A 20,734-nucleotide genomic window follows, 5' to 3' on the forward strand; every position below is an offset into this window, starting at 1 on the left:
AGATATATATCTGGAAAAGTGAAGTATTAGCAGATATGAAGTGGCTTTTGCTTTCCATCTCGGTAGTACTGCAGTTTGACAGGGCCTTAAGAAAAAGAGAGAAAAGGGAAGGGAAGAGAAATGTGAGTTTCAACCTGAAATTCACCTAATACGTCTCTGCAGCGCAAATTAAATACCTAGTTAAGTGCATAGAAGCTTCTAAGTGCACAAAGGCTTTGTCCCCTAAGCTGGCGGGTAAATATGGCGTATAAGATCCAACAGGCTCTGACTGGCTGTTTGGCTGCAGTGATTGCTTCAGAGTCACTCCAAGCTCTGGTGAAGATTCATCTTCCCTGTTCTTCACGTTTTGCCAGGATCTAGTTTGCCTGTGTGGTCTCATCTGTCTGCAGAGTTTTTGTGCTGGTGGCTGGTTTTGGTGGCTCAGAATAAAGTGGGGGGTTGATGGTTGAAGTTCATAATTTTACTGTAAATTTTCCTCAGCTGCGACTGCTTCTGTGTGGTGCTAATGTGCTCTCTGGATCAATAGGGTTGCAGTTATGATCACGGAATTTGGAAATAGATAAAAGGGAGGAGGTTTGGTATTATTTGGGGTTTTTTTTTTAAATCACTGAAAGTTAGTAGCCATTGCAAAGGTGCATGACTACAGTAAAGCTCCTGTATTCATGCGAGGATGCCTACAGATAGATTTGAACTTCCAGCACATGGCACCCACGTATCTGAGTGTTAAGGCTGAATCCTGGAAGGGAGCCTGCACCAGCGGATTGTGGTCCTGGTGTGAAACCTGGGTGTGAACGCAGTGCAGCTCCGCATAGACACAAGTTCAACTTAAGGACCAGGCCCTGAATATGCTGTAACCTTCATCATAAGGATTTTGTGAAGATTCATCCATTAGCAGTTGCAAAGCATGCTGCAACGCTCAAATAGAAGATCATTATATTGCTATGTTAAAATTTATGTCCATCTCTATGGCCGGACTGTCTAACAGACAGGTCTCATGTAGAAACCAGTTATGTCACCTAGCACTATTTTTCTTTCCAGAACTGTGATGCGTAGGCCATAAAATGCTAAATGGATTATAACACTCTCCTTTCTTCCATTTGTTCTCCTAAACCACTAATACATTTCACACTCAGTTTCCTTCTGATATAATACATACAGTGTAGCTATAGATTAGAGAGGGGTACAGTAATTGCCTGAAAGAGTGATTATCATCTCTTTTCTATATAATTAAGATCAAAGTTTAAATTTCAGATCCTTGATTTTCTCATTATGGTTCACCTTACTCATTAAAAAAGTTGGAAGATATACTCCTTGGTAACACACAGGAAATGATTAAATAAAGACTCTGGCATTTAATCTGGATAATAAAATGAGAGGTGATAATCATTCTTTATTTTTTCTTGAACATAATTAACCTCATTCCTTCAAAATCTGTAGGTAATGTATCTTAAATGTCAGCATTTATTATTTAACGCCGTTTAAAATTGTCCAATGTGTAAGTGGATATTGTAAAACTGAATCAGTGGAGAGATTGTTCTGATATTTGAGGTGGAAAAAACCAACAGGTATTCTCCAAAGTAACAGTGAATTGTCTCCAAGAGGTTTCTGTTTGTTTATTCGTTTACTTGTTTTCTTATATTTTGGTAATAAACAGAAATCACTTCACCTGTTATTGAAATGATGAAAGTTTTAGGCCTTGCAACAGGCAATCAAACCTGTTTATGCCTCCAGTTAATACACTCTCGGGACTGATAGCAAGATAAGACAGTAGGGTTGGAAGTGAAGATTTTTTCACAGCTTCAGGAATAACTCATTAAAAGACTAGAAGGAATGTAGGAGAGGCATGATGCAAGTATTTGGAAATACTCGAGATCTGATGTATGGTAACACTTTGTGTATTAATAGCTGGCTTGCATATCTTTCATTTGTTGCAAAGGATATTACTCGTTCAACTGGCAGCTGTGGCGGGTGAAGGAACAATACTTGGCTACATGGTGAAGTGTAAAAATATGTGGTAGATTCCACTGCTTGGCGAGGAGGACATCCCTGAAGGCCTTTCTGTTTGGCCAGTTCTTCCTCTGTAAAACAGCTGCAAAGTTTACTTCATTTGGGATCCCTAAGTCATGAGAACGATTCACTAATTGCCTTGCAAGCCATCCGACTAATGCCTGTATTCGTCCTGCCTCTGCCAAGCGTGGCAGTATTCTACCGCTCTGTTGCGGTTCTGTTACATCAAAGTATTTGATGAAAAGTCTTTTCTTTTTTACTCTTTTAGATTTTCTTCCCCGTTCTTTGAACTTACAATATTTTTCAAGGCCCAGAGGGAAAATTCATTTAGCTTAGGCTAAAAGAGGGATAGACTGGAGGGTTACTCCAGCTGTTTCATTTGCAGTAGTGGTCCTGATGCTACGGGCAGAGATGGACCTGCTCACTCCCTTTCTCTTCAGTCTTGTCCCCAGAAAAAGAAATTGGGAAATAGTTGAGCTAGGATCAGTATTCTTTCTTCCTCCTCTGCCCCCACAGCAGTACACATCTTACTGTGAGAATTAAATGCTCATTTAATCTTGCTTAGAAAAAGACAAGAGGAGATTCAAAACTTCACCTCCTTTTCTGATGACAGAGGACAGTGTTGCATCTCTTGTGCGTTTTCAGTCTTCAGCCTCAAGGATTTCAGAAAGAGATTTTAATAACAATTTTATTTTTTGTACTATGCTGTCTACTTCAGCCCTGTCTATCACATGGTTCTACCCTCGTAATGGAATCACTTCTGGTGATGTTTTAATTTGTCTGGCCATATCTGCAGGGAGGAGTTGTAAACAAACAATCTGGTTTTAGTTGCAGTCTGCTATATCTAAACAGATTATATGAACAGAGATAAAACATTTGGGATTTTCTGTCTTCAGTGTTTGAGGCTTCTCAGGTTCCCTGATTTTTGACCAGTAATGATGGATGTGGTTGAAAGCTGGTGCTTGTGAAAGAGCTGCTCACGAAATCTGAAAATGAAAGGGATTTTTCTATTACACTAGTTTTGCAAAATGCTCTTTCCTCACTCAGCTTCACTGTAAGCAAAAGATGACTTTTATCAGTGATATTTCTTTGCATAGATTTTATCCTCTGAGTTGTAATCTTTCTCACGTTATTTGTTCTCAAGATACCTTTTCCATATGCTGCATCAAATCCACTGTTTTATGAAAATGGAAAGAGATGTACTGGAAATTAAGCAGTGATGATAGCAGTCATTTGCCATGTGTCTTTTAAAATTGTTTCCTCCCCTGCTTGGTCAGCCCTGTAGCTTGTAAAATTCTTATTTAAAATCTTGCCACTTATTTTTTAAATGGTGCAAAATCTGGAAGAAATTTTGCTGCAGTCATGATAGCAGAGTGGCAGAGGAGTATTGCTGAGAGTACAGCAGCAACAGCCTCTCTGGTAACACTATATTATCCCCTGTAGGCTGTAACTCAAGTCATGAACAGAGACTTTAGTTTAAGCTTTTGGTTATAGAATCTGAAAGAACAGATTCTTCTCTTTTCAGCAATATATGAACTTACAATGAGCTGCCCCTTTTTCCAGACAGTCTGAGATGTATGTGACTGCCTTGCAAGAAGCATACAAATTACCCACTAAGGTCAATGATATTGGTATATTATTGATGGCTTCTGTCTATTTAAATGGTACCTCAATGGTGAACTTCAGCAGTATGCCCGAGTCGTCAGCAGTTGCACTGCCACGGTGGACTCATAATCCAAGTGTAGTCGCCGTCGGAGACACACACACGGCAGCTCTGAACCTTGAAAGTCAGCAGCAAAAATAAAGAAGGGAAGTGCAACTGCTGTCACTTACAAGGGGAAAAAAAATGAATCGAGAAGGATTAGGCAAATTCTTCATTCTACTCTTGTTGTTTGACTCTGGAGGTGATGCCCCTTAAGGAACCCTTGAGGGACGTTGAAGTGCCTGTAGATTTGCACAGCTCTTTTGATGCTGGCTTCGATTTTGCTGTAGTGCTTGGGCTAGTCCATGGTTTTCTTATGGCCATCCGTAGTCAGGTGGGAAGAAGACTTCTGTGTTTGTGTTACGCCTAAGCATAAATGGCACAGACTTTCTTCCAGGCTTACTGGTGGGGTGAAGAAATAATTCTGTGAAGAGTACCACTGAACAGTAGTAGTTCATTGTAATTAGTAGTAGTTCATTGTAATTAGGCTGCAAGTAGTGATGAGCATAAAACAAAACCTGACCTTTCAAATAGCTGTAATCCCAGGACAAACTTCACAAATCAGGCTGTGCATCTATTACTGCACTGTAGTAACAAACTTGCTGTGTTACAGAGCCCTCAGGGTGATGTTCAAACTTGCATAAAGGATTAATACCTTGCAGAAGTCCCATATAAAAGGTTAAAAGTGGGGTCTAAATAGTGCATAGGATATATGCTGTCTCTCTGTGGAGGACAGAAGCACACCTCAGATAATCAGTATCATTTTATAGTTGCAGCTGAAGAGTAAAGAGACCTTTTGATGCTAATGGGAATTTTGACACGTACCTCAATGGAAATGGCTTTAAATGCCTGTTGCAGACTACTTACACGGACATTCTTGAAATAAAGTAGCCACTGCAAAATTGCTTCCAAAAGCAATGTGTCAAACAACCCATCATCCAGGAGTGGAAGATGTATAGTGTTTAAGGTCTGAGCCTAAAAGTAGCCCAGCTATGCCCTCCAGAAAAGGAGCTTGGGAAACCATCACTGTCAGTTCTTGCCCACTGAGAATCTTGTTGAGGTCCTGTCTGATGTTCCTTTCTTAACAGAAGAAATTATCTGACAGTACCATTTTTCATTTAAAACTCTCTTTGGTTTTAAGCGCTTTCTGGTATAGAGAAAGGCTTACAAATGTAACGGGTCTTCCCCTGTTCCTAAGTGTCTTGATGTATAACGCACACACATACGTGAATATATAACCTAGATATATAACATGTACAAAACAAATGCGAACACTGTGTTTGTTTTGTTCTTATATTAGGTGGGAGAAGATTGGGCTGACTCGTGATATTTTCACTTGTGTGGGGTGCATTAAACTGTTGGAAAGATACCTAGCCAAACAAGGCTATTTCTGACATATTATCTTATTGTAGGAGGTTGGAAGAACTTAAAAAAAAATAGATATGACTGGTCTGAGGCTGCTACTATTGGAAGTAGTGGTAAAAGCTCTGTGAAAACATCCATGTCAATGTAGATTGTTTCTCAAACCTTGCTCTGTACAATAAGCAGAAATTGAAAGAATTGTTCTGCTCCTGCTCTTATTATAAATAATAATGATAATATACTTCTGAATCGCATGTTTTCTGTAGAGCTCACTTGACAATCAGTATTGCCAAATTCGTTGCTCTGCATTGTTAGCAGTTAGCGTAATCACAACTGAATTGGTTAAGCAAACAAAAAATGCCCTTCCTTTCTTTTTCTAAAGCCAAATATAAACTTGATGCACAAGGTAATGGTGAATCAAGCATAACATAACCAAGTAATTCTGATTTCAGTGCATGATACAGCAACTACGTAGGTAGATCTGACTGAGAACATATGTATTCATCATATGCTTGCCAATTAAGCAAGATGATCTATGTTATCCACAGCCAAAACCAGAATTGAATCAGCACATTATTGTACATATAGTAGTTATTGTAGGAGATTTTTATCTCTCTTTCCTCCCCCCAGGTTTATATAAGTCTCTTTGGCAAAATAATAATTTCTGTCTTCATCTTTCACCTGAGACAAGATATTCCCACAGACAGTGTCCAATCTAATTTACATACAGCCAGCACAGACACTTTTACATTTTAATTTGCATTCAACTGGCAAATGCAGCCTGCATAGAAGTATTTTGCATTTTCTACAACTTCATGGTAGCCTGCTCTCTTACTCTGTGTTTATCTTAGGGGAAAAATAATGACAAGCTTCCCTTTTAAAACTGACATTTTATTTTCTTTGGAAGAAAAATAGTATATTTGTCTTCAATGGAAAATGCTTATTGTTCCTCTGGAAACTGCATTCTCCTATTCTATTCCACCTTCTCTGCTGTAAACCACCTTTTTTTTTTTAGTCATAAAATAAACTTACCACTCCTGCCTGCATCCATTTCTTGCTATGAATTTGGATGGAGAAAATATAATTTTCTCCAGTGTATACTTTAGTCGTCTTTGTAGTCAATTTCAAAAAATCCATTTGAGGATACAACAATGCAATTATTTTTGTTTTCTAAGATGACATGCTTCTTAATAGTATTATATATCCTACAAAATCATAATCAGGGTACTGAATGAATTTTCCTTTTTGTCTGTTTACTGTGACTTAACAAATTCTACATGAGCCTTCTCCGAACTGAGCTAGTCATCAGTGATCATGGGGGTTTTTTTTTCACTTTATTAACCTATAAGCAGCACTATGTGCTTTAGTTTTCTGTTTCTTTCTATAAAGTATATTCAGGTATTGGCAACACTGCAACACAGTGGTTATAAAGTTAAGGAAATTATTTTTCTTACTACTGCTGCAGGGATACCAGCACTAGCTAATGTGATGGTATCGATGGAAGTGACAATAATTCAAGAGGATTGCATAACCGACTGAACTCTGCCATCTAGGTTAAATAAAATATCGGAGAACGGCAAAGTGCATCACATTGTCAATAGTCTTCGTTTGTGTCTGGTGTGTTGGTATTTGCAGTGATGAAGCTCCAGGCAGCCAGTTGGTTACAGATAAGTTTCACATTGACTGGGACTCAGTGCTTGTCAACTCTGATAATGTCATCGTAGCTCGATTTGATGGCAGAGGGAGTGGATTTCAAGGCCTTAAGATTCTACAGGAGGTCCACCGATGCTTAGGATCAGTGGAAGTGAAGGACCAAATCGCAGCCGTAGAGTACGTATGTGCAAACTTTTCTTCTCTTTTACCCTGCTTCCACCTTGATGAACGAGCATGTTTAACTGAAACTGCCCGGAATGTTTTATTTGCCTCATGAATACTGTTAATGTTTATTTTCAATGCAGTTGCAAATTTTGAAACAATAATCTTTTCATTACGAACACCAAATAAAAGATCAAAGCTGTGTTTGCTTTTTGTGCTGGCACTTCTCTTTGATAAAACTGTCCTTTGGTGTGCAATCTCAATATGCCATCTGAACTCATTCGTATTTCTCTGTATTCCTTAGCAAAATTTCTTGCAGTGCACGAGTTAACGTTTAACTGCGTTTGTGTTACAATATTTTAGGCCTATATGATAGGACACTGCTCTCATTTTCACCACAGAGTTCTGGAGTAATCGTACAAAGCAAATGCAGTTATAATGGTGTAAATGAGAGCAAAATTTGGGCAAATGCCTGTTATTTCTTATTTGCATTATCGTTCTTAGACTGATATAAATCCACCAGCTGCAGAAAAGAGTCTGTGGAGTAATCACACGTGGTTTTGACAACACTCTTTACTCAGGTTGCACATGTCAAAATGGCTAATACCAAGGTCTGGATGGACTTTTTCTAGGGATTCTCAAGGAAAGAAAGATTTTAAGCCAGATTTTTTTTTTTTTTTTGGTGCTTCAGCCATTGCATGAGTAGGCAACTGTCTCTGACATGACATACCTGCGCAACAGGGCTGCTAGTGTTCATGTTGGTCAGGAATGGGCTATGATGAGCAGAGCAATTCAAGGTGACCCTTGCGAAAGGGCCACCAGAAGCAGGCCGTATGCTGTGCTGTAAGAACTGGGCTCTCTGCTCAAACACTCAGGTGTTTTAGGCTAAATTACATCCGGGCTCTTTTTGGATGCACTGCATGGGAAAAAGGGAGGGTGCCCTTGGCTGAGAGGAGGTACTGCGGCAGGTTTTGTCTCCTCAAAAGCAGTTGGATTTTGCCCTCAGGTTATTCTGTCTTTTCTCTATAAAATTCACCATTACTGATTAATGGGCTTGATGAGAAAATTAATTATTTGGATAATTATCTAGATTCAAGAAGTTCCATTACCTTCCTTAATACCGAAAAACTAGGCACCTTTTAAAAGCCAGTCATTTAAGCTCTAGTTGGTGGAAAATTCTGGCATTTCTGGAGGCTGATTCTCCCCAGACTGAGAGAGGTTTCCAACATGGGTGGGAAAGAGTGGCTGTTTGAGAGTATCTCTCTTCTTGCCTCTAACTAAGGAGCAGATGCAAATGGGCAATTTAGACGTGATACTCAAATTCGGATACCTAAAGTTAGGTGAGATGAGCCCAACCTGCTGTTTGCCATATAGAGAAGGAATTAGAAAGCAATCGTATTACCCAATGCAATAATACTTTTATTGGTGTAATTTGTTCTTCTGCCTGTCTGCATGTGTGACAATTCCTGACTGTGCAAATAATTTTCTTTACGTACTAGATTCAAAAAGTAAAATTCACCATTTTACCAAATTAGAAAACCACTTTTTTTCTTGCAGATCACTATTGAAGCAGCCCTTCATTGATCCTAAGAGGCTGAGTATATTTGGAAAGGTAATGTACAAAACCAGCAGGATGTATCATCATGATGCTTTAAGAAAATCCTATCAGTTCATAAACAAATATATTTATCTATTTTCCTAAGACAATTTCAGTTATTAAGAGAGGGGGAAAAAACCTTCCATAATTTACTGTATATTCTGTATATTAATTTTTTTCTCAGAATGAGTATTTGAGATCAATCAGATCCATTTTGTGGCAGTGCAGTATTTGTGGTTCAGAATCTGCAGGAGAAAGGATTTGTTAAAAAAATCTACTTTCTTTAGAAATTTTTAGTATGGGATTAGGTTTCGTGAAAGCTTGTTTCTTGCGCTTTTACATTTGGGCTGCAGTTACATTGACAATGGCCTTCTAATACAACTTTTATATCTGAATGTCTTACTGACCCTTGAGGTTAGCTGAGTTACAACCCAATGGTACTATCAACAACTTCCTTTTTGCGCCATCTGCTAGAAATTTCGCCGTTGCTATTTTGTCAGCTGGCTTCACTGTTTGGCATGTCATTGCCTCTAGCATGAGACAGAGCAAGGCAAAGGCTTAACCTTTAGTAACGAGCTAAATAGCATTTTACTGACGTCTTAAAAACCAGCAATTAGAAACACTGCATAATTGCTGCTGCTTCTACAGACTAGCGTGTGCATCTTTTTTTTTTTTTTTGTTATCTTAAAAATGAAGATGTTTTGTGCCTTTGACCTCAAAGTAACAACAAACTGTGATCGAGTACCTAGATCGAGTACCTCAACCATCCGTTATAAGAGCAGCGTGCGTTCCGCTATGAAACCCCTTAGTTCCCATCCCCACTCTGCTACTGACGTGCCGCATGGCCTCGGGCAAGGCATTTAACCTGCGTGTCTCTGTCTGAACGTCAGATGAGGATATTCATATTTACCTCCTGCGTGGTAGCGTTTTGAGGACTAGTTAATGTTTGTGAAGTGTAGTGAAAATGAAGTACTGGTTTGTAGGGCAGCAGCCAGCGATTTTTCAGCCGAGGACGTATAAATAGGGCTGATTCCATCCACCAGATGATCATGGCACACGTTTCTATTCAGGTTTTAGTGCCTGTTGCCAACGTATATGAAAGTACACATGCATATAAACACCTACATTTCTCCATATCCTCTTCCCACAAATGATTGAAAGTGTTATTTCTCAAATGAAATCACTGAGCACCCCAATTTGCTCACTTCTTTCTGACCTCAGAAATTATTTTCATTGCTACTTGAAAATTCCACTCATTTTCTATTGGAGATTCAGCAGTATCTTGATTCCTAACAGTAACGTGATAAGACATTTACCACAGAGCGTACATTTAAACAGGGTTTTACATATCTGCTAAAGGCTACCTCCATTTTTTTTTTTCTTTCACAAAATGTTACTGCTGATGGTTTTCCTGCTTTTATTTGCTGAAAGAAAGATTGAGGAATCAAAAGTGGAAATGTGAGAAAACAAAGAGCAAAAACTGGGAAATTCTATAAGCTTAAACACTGCTTTGAATTCAGGGAAATTTAGCCTTTCCAAGTTAACCTCTCAGAGTTGTTTTCTAGTGTCAAACAAAAATTCATAAAATTTAAGTTAGTGTTAGAATTAAGGAAAAAAAAAATCTATTTAACAGTTTCTTAGGGTTAATTGTATTTCCCTCCACTCTGCTTATTTTAGAGTCCATTAAAAATCTTTAAAACTCATTTCCTTTCTACTATGTAAAACAATGTGATAGGAGAAATCTTTTTTTTTTCCCTTTCTATGCGTTAAATTGGGCTTGCTCATGGAAATAGAATATGCACTCCGCTTGAAAATAAGATGACTTTGGAATTGCTTAATGCTGATCTCATAAAGCTGAGCTTGTGCACGCTGTTGTGAAGCTCTTTAAGAGGTTTTAGAACTATGCAGAAATAAAATTCTTGTTGCAATCAGTAATGTAAACGAGGCACAAGACTATCCAGAAGGTCACAGTGTGGAAAATACCTACCTCTGACTGCCAGGCAATCTGCCAGTGCCATCGTGCTTATCTCCGTGAGGGGTACAAGCCCAAGTGATGCACGGTCCAAGGGCCTTTCTGAACTGTTAGACAGCAAATTGCGTTTCCATGTAGTTTGCATTTTTATTCATGGAAGTAGAAAGAGAGCTTGAAAATAAGTTGCAACTTCACAGCCGACCAGCTCCTTGAAAACAGGGCAATTAGGTCGTAACCACAGAAATCCAGCCGACGAGTGAGGCACCATGTACCCTTGCATCAGGACGTAGGAACTGTTTTCTGCATTGTCATTGTGAAGTGCTTCTAAAAATATGATCTCACTGTGTAATGTTTTTTTCCTGGAAAGCCTGGCTGGAAGCAAGGGCACAAGCAGAAAGCAAAGAAATTCCCAGGAGAACTAAACCAAGCTCTTAATGAATACATGGCATAAATAATAAATAACATGACAATAGCTATCCTAGGATTAAAATTGTGCTGTGGAGCTACCGGGAAAGACACAAACAGAATATGAAACAAAAGGAAAAGTAGAGAACCCCGAGGCAGAGGAAAGTTGCTATTCTCTTAAACTTTGAATGATACAAGTAACCGGTGCCCACTCAGAAATTCTTTCTCAGGTGAAATCTACTACTGCACATGGACAATTCTGGGCAGCTCTTGGCCTCCTGGGCTGGAATTTCTGTGGGAAAGGGATAACTCAGTTCCTCACGCTCCCTTGAAAATCCCGATCTTAATCTGTATCTCCCTTAGTGTGTCTGTTCGCATTTCCTATAGGTTGATTCCAAAGAACACTCTTCTTTGCTTATTTTTCTTATCTGAGGTGCAAGGATTTTCAAATATTCCAGTTCTTCCAGGCAAATCATCTGTTCATTAAAGAATTAGGCAGGAAGAACAGGGGCAGGCAGGATTCAAAAAAGTCCATAAGTAAACGCTGTGAGCATTTGATGCACAATATCCTTTTTTTGAGTTGGCTGGTGGTTTAGATTTTTCTTTCCCCTGTCATGGGATAATCTCTTCTTCCCGAAGTGTGTTGTGCCAAACACAAACATCAACAAAAAATTATCTGCAGAAATCAATTTTCTAGTACTAATGAAGGGAAAACAAAGATGGCAAATAGAGAAATTTGAAGAGCCTGTAATGTATGAGAAAATCATTGATCCCAGACTCCACAATTCAGAATTTCATTTTCTGTGGGCCTAGAATGATTATAGGTGTACAGATATGAATTGCCAGTGTCATTCCAACAAAATCTGTGGTCTCAAGTTAAAGCTTTCATGTTTTCATGCAAAGCAAAGCTTCCATGACTCTGTTGTGTCACAGCTCTTCCCAGGGAGGTGTATCATGGACTTTGCAGAGGAGATGATGAAGAGATGTGCCATAAGGACAGATGAATGTGGGGAGGCAACGAGAGAGCTCCCCCGCTTCTGCCCCATCTCTCCCAGCTTCTTCATGCTGTCTCTGCTCCTTTTTAACGGCCGCCTGATGGGTGCTTTTGTGGCCAGAAAGGACATCTAGAGACTAGCAGAATATTGAGCAATGTGGTTACGTACAGCTTTTATTTCTGCAAAACAAGGCAGGATCTGTACCTCTCTGTGGGATGTTTGACGATGCTGTACCAGAAACCTCCGTAATAGCAATAGGATTCAATCCGTGAAGGTTTAAGTGTCAGGGCACTGCGATCAGTTCGCAGGTATCTCCCGTACCCATACTGTCTGTCCCGTCAGCAAAATGCTGACTGTATCCTGGTAATTAGCAAATACCTACATTAAATATATTAAAAAATGAGTACAAATCTTTCTGTCTAGGCTGTGTTCCCCAAGTACTTACCTTTGTTTTTCGGGTTTTGGGGGTTTTTTTGTGTAACTTTCAAATATTTTACTAACTGTAGGCTAGTCTGCCATGATGGAATTATGGAGCTTAAACTGTAATATACTCACTATTATTAATTACATAGTTTAAAGATCATGACCAGGTCAAACGAGATCTTTACTCACTCTCAACTTAGGTTTACATTTCCTTTAAAAGAGATTCTTGATGATGTAAATGCATACTGTAAAATGATACCATTGGATTAGCACAATGGTCTTTATTGTTGCTAGAAAGAAATGAACCAACAAAATATCTCAGTATCATTTCCATTGTTAGGGATACGGTGGTTACATTACATCAATGATCCTGAAATCCAGTGAACGGCTCTTCAAATGTGGAGCTGTGGTGGCACCAATTACAGACATGAAGTTGTATGGTGAGTATTCCCTGCCCTTCACCTGTGGGATGCTCTACTCAAAATACCTTTTATTCATGGAGCTACTATTCATTTTAACTAAGGGTAGGTATTGTAGCAATATCCACTAGGTTTCACCTCACTATCTCGTTCTCTCCTTTAAATGAAAGGGCTGCTTACACTGGGACAGTTTACCGAAACATGCACAGATACATTATTATTAACACCACCGATTTTTGCAAAGGAGTTGTTTCCATTTCCCACTGAAATTCAGTCAGGTTCCCCATTTCCTAAGAATCCTATAGGTATATCAGCCTGACTCAAGATTTACAATAGGAATGAACGTTTTTTAAGGTTAGTGGTGAATTCCTTACAATATCAACCATGTTGTCATTCAATCACAGGATATTTGGTTCTGTACGTGAAGTGTTGGGCACAGGCTATGGACTGTGGACTGTGATACACAGCAAATCAGACCAGGTTACTTTAATGATCTGGGGGTTTTGTGGGGTTTTTTTCACGCATTTAAAAATTGTTTTATATATTATTTTAATATATATTATATCAATATTTTTAAAATTGTTTTAAATGGGGCATTCTGTTTTTAAATGAACGTGTCTTTGTTGACTTAATGGCTTAAATAGCTTCTCCTGACTCTAGATCAGAACTGATGAGTTTCAAAATAGAAGTAATTTTGATGAATTCAGAAGTTTTTGTTTTTATTTTCACAGCATCAGCTTTTTCAGAAAGATACCTCGGTGTTCCATCAAAAGAGGAAAATACCTATCAGGTAAGTTAGCATAAACAAGTAACTTAAAATGACAATTTTACTCTGAAATTGCAATTCAGTTACACCTTTGTGTGTTTTTGTTTACTAGGCATCCAGTGTATTACACAATCTTCATGGTTTAAAAGAAGCGAATTTGCTAATAGTTCATGGGACAGCTGATAGTAAGTATTTCCAGGCGCAATTACATTTGGAGTCAGGGTTTCTAATAAGCAGGCATTCAAAGACGGATTGGGCATACACCTAGCAAGTACATTTTTATTTTCATTATCCCTCCAGTAGGGTTTTTTATTTTATTTCAGTTGTCACTTCTAACTCTAAACTGATGACGCTTTTCTGTGCTGAATATTTGTACCTTTTAGGTGCTGCATGTTCTAATTTGTTTAAATCTTGTGGACCACCATCTTGCTAGTGAAAGGTATTATATGAATTATTAATGGAACATACATTTTTAATGGTATTTTAAATTCATAAAGATTCTGCAGTTGAAGAAAGAATTATCAGTACAGTTGGTGAAGTACAGCACCAAATGGGAAGTTAAACTTTTCAGCTAATTACAAGGTAGTGCCAAAGCATCTGAAGCTGAAGCTATAGGGAACCTTTTTAATAGCACCAATACTTTTAGCAGTAGTTTAAGACAGAGAATGAGCAAAACAGAGTAAGTTCTAGCACTTTAAATGGAATCATAAGATGTGTCAATCAAGCGATAATTGGTAATTAGAGATTTAAATTTAACTGCAGTATACTTTTCTGAACTTTCTTAACTGATGTAGGTCTAAAGAACGAGCTTTGATGCAGGCACAAATTACAGTGCAGAATCTGTACAGATTCACGTGCATACTTCTTTCCCTGGCATTTTCCTGGTGAGCGTGGGCCTCTCGCTGCTCAGTCTGGAGGGATGAGTACCTCGCCCTGAGCAGGGCTGAGGTGAGAGTGCCCGCAGGCACCGCGGCCACGGTGAGGGTGGCACCCGCCAGCCCGTCACCCCGGCGGCACTTGGCAAAGCCGCGTTATGGATCCCGCGTGCAATCAGAGGGGTGCAAACACCATCCGGCGGCTCTTCCCAGAGCAACGGGGAGAGGGACAGAGGAGATATACTGCGTGACTGAGCAGGCACGAGGGTCGCAGGCTTTGCCGATTGTAAAAGGCAGCAGCAATTTCTGCCCCTCTGAACTCGGCACTAGAGGGAATTGGGACTCTGATAGATGTCTGAGCAATACAGTGTGTTCAAGACTAGGACTCTGATTGCCTGCTGCCCTTGCTTAATATCACATCTAGTGACACCGCCCAGCCCGCTTCCAGCCTAAGCTCTGCAGGGTTAGGACATGGTAATAAAGTTGCCTGCTTTTACCACACAAAGATTAAGTTACTGATATGTTGCAGAAAGTCTATTACCTGAAGAAGCATGGGCTGTAATAACCCTGTGCAAGCAGTAGGAAATCCAGTGTGCTTTCCTTTAACACAATTATAAGCTGTCATGATGATCAAACAGAATGGTTTTACACACCTCTAAACCACGACAGCGTGTGTAAATCAAGGGTGGAGAGAGGAGTCCGCATGGAGCATGGCTTCCCTTGGGCTTCCAGCTGCTTCTCCAAAGGCTCCGCTGTCACACCCTGCATCGCCCTTACAGGTGGGGCTGTGCGCTTCTGGCCAGAACGATAGCCAACTTCAGATCCAGTAATTACAGAGGTTGGAAGTGGTTTTGGTCAGAGCTGTTTAACAGATAAATATTTCATATTTCATATTAGCATAGCTTTTTCTAATAGTACCAAATGTTGTTGTCTTGCAGCTAAAGTCCACTTCCAGCATTCAGCAGAACTAATTAAGCATCTAATAAAAGCTGGAGTTAATTACACTATGCAGGTATGTGCAGCTGTGACATTTCTTGTAAACATAATTTAACTTTTAACCTCATATTGCTATTTCTTCCCTGAGAAGGACCCTCCCTACCACACTGCACTGGTTATAACTCACTTGGCAGTTAGAACTCCCTTTAATCCCATTTTCCTTACTGTTAGTATGGACATCAAGAACCATATCTTCTTGTCGTTCTTCTGGGCTCTTTCTCAGCTTTTTTCCACCTGTTTATCCTACAACGCTATACAAAGTGCTTTGTAATATGGAGGTACCACTGCTTTAGTCCCTTTTTACTTAAAAAAGTATTGGGTCACATGAAACTAATTTCCCCTTATTTGCAACATTTAATTTTATTGAAAGGCAGCTAAAAGGTGGGAGTGCTGTTCCTTCTCTCCATAGCCGTATGGAGCGTGAGGGTGGTGTGAGGGACAGGCTGGGGAGAGCAGGACAGGGCGTGCTGCTGACGTACAGACTGGCCCGTGACCCACCGCGGAGTATCTAGATGTTTCTGGCTGAGGCATCTGGTTGCATGAAACCTTCTTGAGTATTGTAGGCAATGTGGGTTTGGGTCACTCCTCCAAACACGTCTGATGTTACGCATTGCAAACCTCGGCCTTATTGGACCTTAGGTAAACCTGTAGTTTCCACTGAACCATGGTAGCTCATGTCAGGGAGGAGGTGGTAACAAGGGGGTTAGCATCACTTATGAATGGAAAAGGACTTTATGTGTGAAATCTGAGTGGTGTAGGATCCATTCCAGCTGTCCCTGTGATTTCAGCTGAAGCGATGTGAAGGCCTGTGGAGAGAGGAAGAAACGGGAATGAGAGAGGTCCCTCAAAAGAGCCCTGTTGAACCATTCCCATGCAAACTTGTGATAACCCGAGTTTGAGGAAGCAGCTGAAGCTTTTTGCCTCAGGTCACCGCAAATCTCTTGTCCTAAATCCTGTGGCCTGGATTGCTTCGTTCAGCCTGCAAATTTTTGTTCAGCCTCAATGAAATTTCCAGTGGAATCTGAATTAAGAAAGAAAAATGCCCACGTCCACCCTAGGAGAGAGAGATGATGGACTTTAGATAAGATAGGAAGATAGTTAAAAATATGAATAAAAAGATATTTCACTGAACACTTAGATACTGGGATACTGAGAGGTCCCTAAAAGCATGAGGTGATTAATCCTCATTGACGTTAATGGGATTTGGATGCCTAGACACTATTGAGAATGCCAGCTAAGTAAACTGTTGTAAGCACAATGAGTGAGAAAATAAATTGTTTCACTTCTGCAGATCCCACTGCAGTGGTTGTTTTATGTAAGTTCAAATTCCAAGAGAATGAGTTTTACTTTGAGTTTTATTAGCTTTCCTTGACGCCATAAAACTAATGTTATCATCCTGTTGTCATCTAAAGCATTTTGAAGATCAGAGAAAGAAAATTAGAGCCCTAAATATTTGAAAAGCCTTTAAAAAAACTATTTACTTTTTTCCTTTCTCCTCTCCTAGATCTACCCGGATGAAGGTCATAACATTGCTTCTGAGAAAAGCAAATATCACCTTTACAGCACAATCCTTGGGTTTTTTAGTGCTTGTTTAAAGGAGGAGACACCAATTTTACCACAGGAACCTGAAGAGGATGAATAAGGAAGCCTGTTTGTGTAGTACTGAAGGGGACTTACTTTGCGGCTCAATAAAACCTTAAATAAAAAGTGACTGTAAGATTGCAGATTCTGCAGAAGCTCAAGGGCAGCTAAAGGATATCACAGTGGAACAGCACATTTACAGACAATGAGCTAATAAACTGGAATTCAACTACCAAGTCCAAACATATTACCAAGGGACAAAACCTATACCTTTGTGGAAGGTCAACAGTTGGTTACAGTTTCCTGGAAGAACTTAGTTTTGCATAAGTGTAGGGTTAGTGCATGTTTGTTATGTTAAGCCTCACTGTTGGTTCTGTAAGTGGTTGCTCGTTTTTTAATTTAAATGCACATCTTTATTCATCTTTGCATAATGCACAACCTATCATAAGTATTATGGCCACTAATATTTTAAAAGGTGAGCTGCAACCTAACACTTCACTGTAACGTTACAATAAGTGCAATTCTTTTGCTGTCTATTACACATAAGAAACCACAGAGATAATAAAGGGCACGATATTTTCTCTAGTTTCTGCTCAAAGGGGATATATTGTCTAGTGCATCATATAACATTGATATTGAAAATGATTTTTTTCCCAATTTCAGCATTTACTATTATTACTGTACCTACTAGTAACCAATAAGGGACTTCTTGGTAGTGTACTCTTGGTCTTTATGTATATACCCAGGACTCCCTCAGCAGAAAAATCTTTCTGAGCTTGAAGAATTTTTTTCAAGATGCAATTAACAGCTGTATTTAAAAAAATATCTGCAATTGAAATCTTTCCCCAGTCCAAAATGTATCTATTGTTTCCTCAAAATATGTTGGGGTTGTGTTTTGGTATTGTTTATAGTAGTTAATAGTTTGCTGGTTACACTCTAATTTTAGAATATGCTACTTTGTCACATGTAAATTAGATACATAAATATTAAATTATAGTTTCAGATAAAGAAAATTTATTAACAATGTATAATGCCACTGAGTAATACTTTACTCCTCAAATGAAGACATATTTTGTATAGTGCATCTTCCTTTTCTTCCATCTGGTCTCAGATGTAATTCTAATGTTCATCAAGGTGGCCACGTAGCCAGAACACTCCATTAGTTTTTATTCCAGGGATGCTCATTAAGTCTCTTGCAACAAGATTTAGATTCAGCAGCATCACAAAGAAATGAAATGTTTTTCATTCAAGGCAAAGGAAGCTCCTGACAAGTTAAATTTTATTATTTATTCAGAGACCGAGCCCCTCATACATCCGTTTATTTGCCAAGGTGAATTACAGCAATAGAAATTGAAACTATGAAATAAACAAGGCAGCCACTTTGGGTTTGCAGAATATTAACTCTGATCACTGGAATCAAGTACAATGTTGACTTAATTTAAGGTATCTTCCTGAAGGTGTGTGAAAACTCTTGACAGATGCTGTGCCACTTACATGAGAACAGCTGTAGTGTGTTTCTTTCTGGATATATTCCAAATACTTTCCTACCCAATTAAGGTTTCATTTCTTGCAAGATTAAAAAGAAAGTAATTTTTTTAAGGTAACTTAGACTATTTAAGATGCAAAGTTCTGCATATTTTATGAAGAATGGGAATTGTTTTTAATGTAATCAAAAATCACGTGAAGCTTTTTACTCATTACTTTCTTCTGGAATATTTTCTTTCACGGTTAGCATTTTTTTATGATGCAAATAATTTGTCTGAAAGGTGTGGTTTTATGGAACACTGGAAAGTCTCTGTCTTTTAATGTTTAGTATTTATCTTGTTTTATTAGCAATGTTTAACTATTTTTCAATTAGTTTAATACAATTTTAATGTGCAATGATATCTTGTCTGGGTCCCGGTGTCACCACAAAGTATGGCTTTGCTTTGTGGCATTTATAGTACATATGGAGTACAGATGTATAGTATAGGTACAGTATATATGTATGGAGGCTACTGTGTGCACTACAATAAGGCCGTACCGAAAAAAAAAAAATCAAACAAGGTTTTGCAAATCCTGTTTTCCATAGAGGAGCAGCATTTTAAAGTCTTCTATTGACTGGGACTTCTAGATTATGATTTCATAAATTCCAGCCATTACTTAATAAAAGCTCACCTGACCATACTGATGCTTTTCCTAACCAAACATAGTAAATGAGATCCTAATCCAGTTTAACTCAATGAGGTGTTTTTCCCAATTCGAGCCAAATGCACCTGGAGAAAACCAAACCTGTGTGCACACGTTGAGCATACGCATGGACTCAGCGTGCGGAGGCTCCGTGAAAAGGTTAATTCTTCTCAATATGTGCCGGCTGTTTCTCTGCGAGACAGCCACTGTGTGTTCATATTTACTACGTTTCACATATATAGCCTTTAGTTACTGCAAAAGAAAACAAACAAGGCTCATGTCTCAGCAATAGGATTATGCATGTACTAAGGCAATACGTTATCTCAGATCTGTGGAACCCACGCCCCGTCTCCTCCTTTCCCCATAGCTCTCTGTTTCAGACCCCCACTCTCTCTACCCCAGCATCTCACCTCCAATTTTGATCAATTTACCTGAATATGAAGGTGGCATGAAGACATGGCTTCTTAAGAATGCTTTTGCCAGGACTGGTATGTTTAAAAGTGTGTTATCTGAAATGTGGGTTACCTGTGTGGAAATGTGGTATGCTTTTAATGTTTTTAATATTTCTCACGCTGTCCTACAAATACAAGTATTTTTCTATAAACGTGTATATGAGGTTAAGCATCAGACCCCAATTGATGTCTTACTAAAATTTGTATCTATGAGTCAAATTCAGATATTGCAAAAGATATTGTATTGCAGATATTGTATTTGCAGATGCAGCCTTTGATTCTAGTTAGACTAAAGAATTTCATGCAAGGGGAGATCCAGAGCTATCTCTACTCTTGCTAACCAGTTCAACTACTTCTTCCACTTCTGGCACAACTGAATATTGTTATCTATCAGAATCTACATAACATAACTAATGGCACTCATTAATTAGTTTATGCGATCTCTAGTATTGATCAAGAATTAGTACACATTGCACAGAAATGGCATGAAAAGTGTAGATTTTTTTGTAGCTTATCCGCTGTTAAGCAGTGTGATGACATTTTAGGTCTGAAAAATTACTGTTTGATTCAGCTGTCCTTAAAATATGACACTTACTAGACTAGACCTATTAATTTATGGAAAGCTAGGGAATCAGCATATCCATTTACTGCTTGCTAGAGCTTATCTCTGCCGCCTTCTTGATTTCCTCTCTCCTTTTTCTGCTATTAGGACTTGCAAAATCTATGAAACCTGTAGGTCATATTGAAATTTCAATTATATTACAAAATCGAGAGTAACTGCATGTCAATTGGAATATTTTTTCCAGATTGTTGAGTACAAAGAAAGGCTGATTAGTTTTAAATTCATTTTTTTAATCTTTTTGCAGTGAGAACAGAATTATTTATGACCTGGTTTGATCAACGTCTGCTATGATTTGCTGTAACCAACTGCTCGTTGTTCTTATGTCTTTGGCATATGTAGATCTACCCATGTCTGAAAATGAAGATGATTGCCTCTGTTCTCTCAGCTCTGGCACTTATTTTGAGTATGGAGTCAGTTAGGTTCATTTAGTTGAGAAATTGTGCCTTTTAAGACAGAAGAGCTTGTATTTGATCTGAAGCCAAAGATTCTCCATGGAAACTTGGGAGTGTTGGCTCCTTTAATAAAATGTGGAGGATACAAGGTATGACCTAGTATCCCTCCTTGCAGGTTTATTAG

General features: G+C 38.8%; 1 protein-coding gene across 2 annotated transcripts in view; it reads left to right on the forward strand.

The window, feature by feature from the left end:
* DPP10 (dipeptidyl peptidase like 10) overlaps positions 1-20,498 on the forward strand; it is a 296,279-nt gene extending 275,781 nt beyond the window's left edge. For both annotated transcript variants that reach the window (XM_054830625.1, XM_054830627.1), the window contains 7 exons: positions 6,707-6,901; positions 8,444-8,498; positions 12,619-12,718; positions 13,429-13,487; positions 13,576-13,648; positions 15,277-15,350; positions 16,839-20,498. In XM_054830625.1, the coding sequence (XP_054686600.1) occupies positions 6,707-6,901; positions 8,444-8,498; positions 12,619-12,718; positions 13,429-13,487; positions 13,576-13,648; positions 15,277-15,350; positions 16,839-16,976 (694 nt within the window). In that variant the 3' untranslated portion in view covers positions 16,977-20,498. The remainder of the gene's footprint in view (positions 1-6,706; positions 6,902-8,443; positions 8,499-12,618; positions 12,719-13,428; positions 13,488-13,575; positions 13,649-15,276; positions 15,351-16,838) is intronic.
* The last annotated feature ends 236 nt before the right edge of the window (positions 20,499-20,734 follow it).

Source organism: Grus americana, chromosome 6 (genome assembly GCF_028858705.1).
Source record: "Grus americana isolate bGruAme1 chromosome 6, bGruAme1.mat, whole genome shotgun sequence".
Lineage (NCBI taxonomy): Eukaryota > Metazoa > Chordata > Aves > Gruiformes > Gruidae > Grus > Grus americana.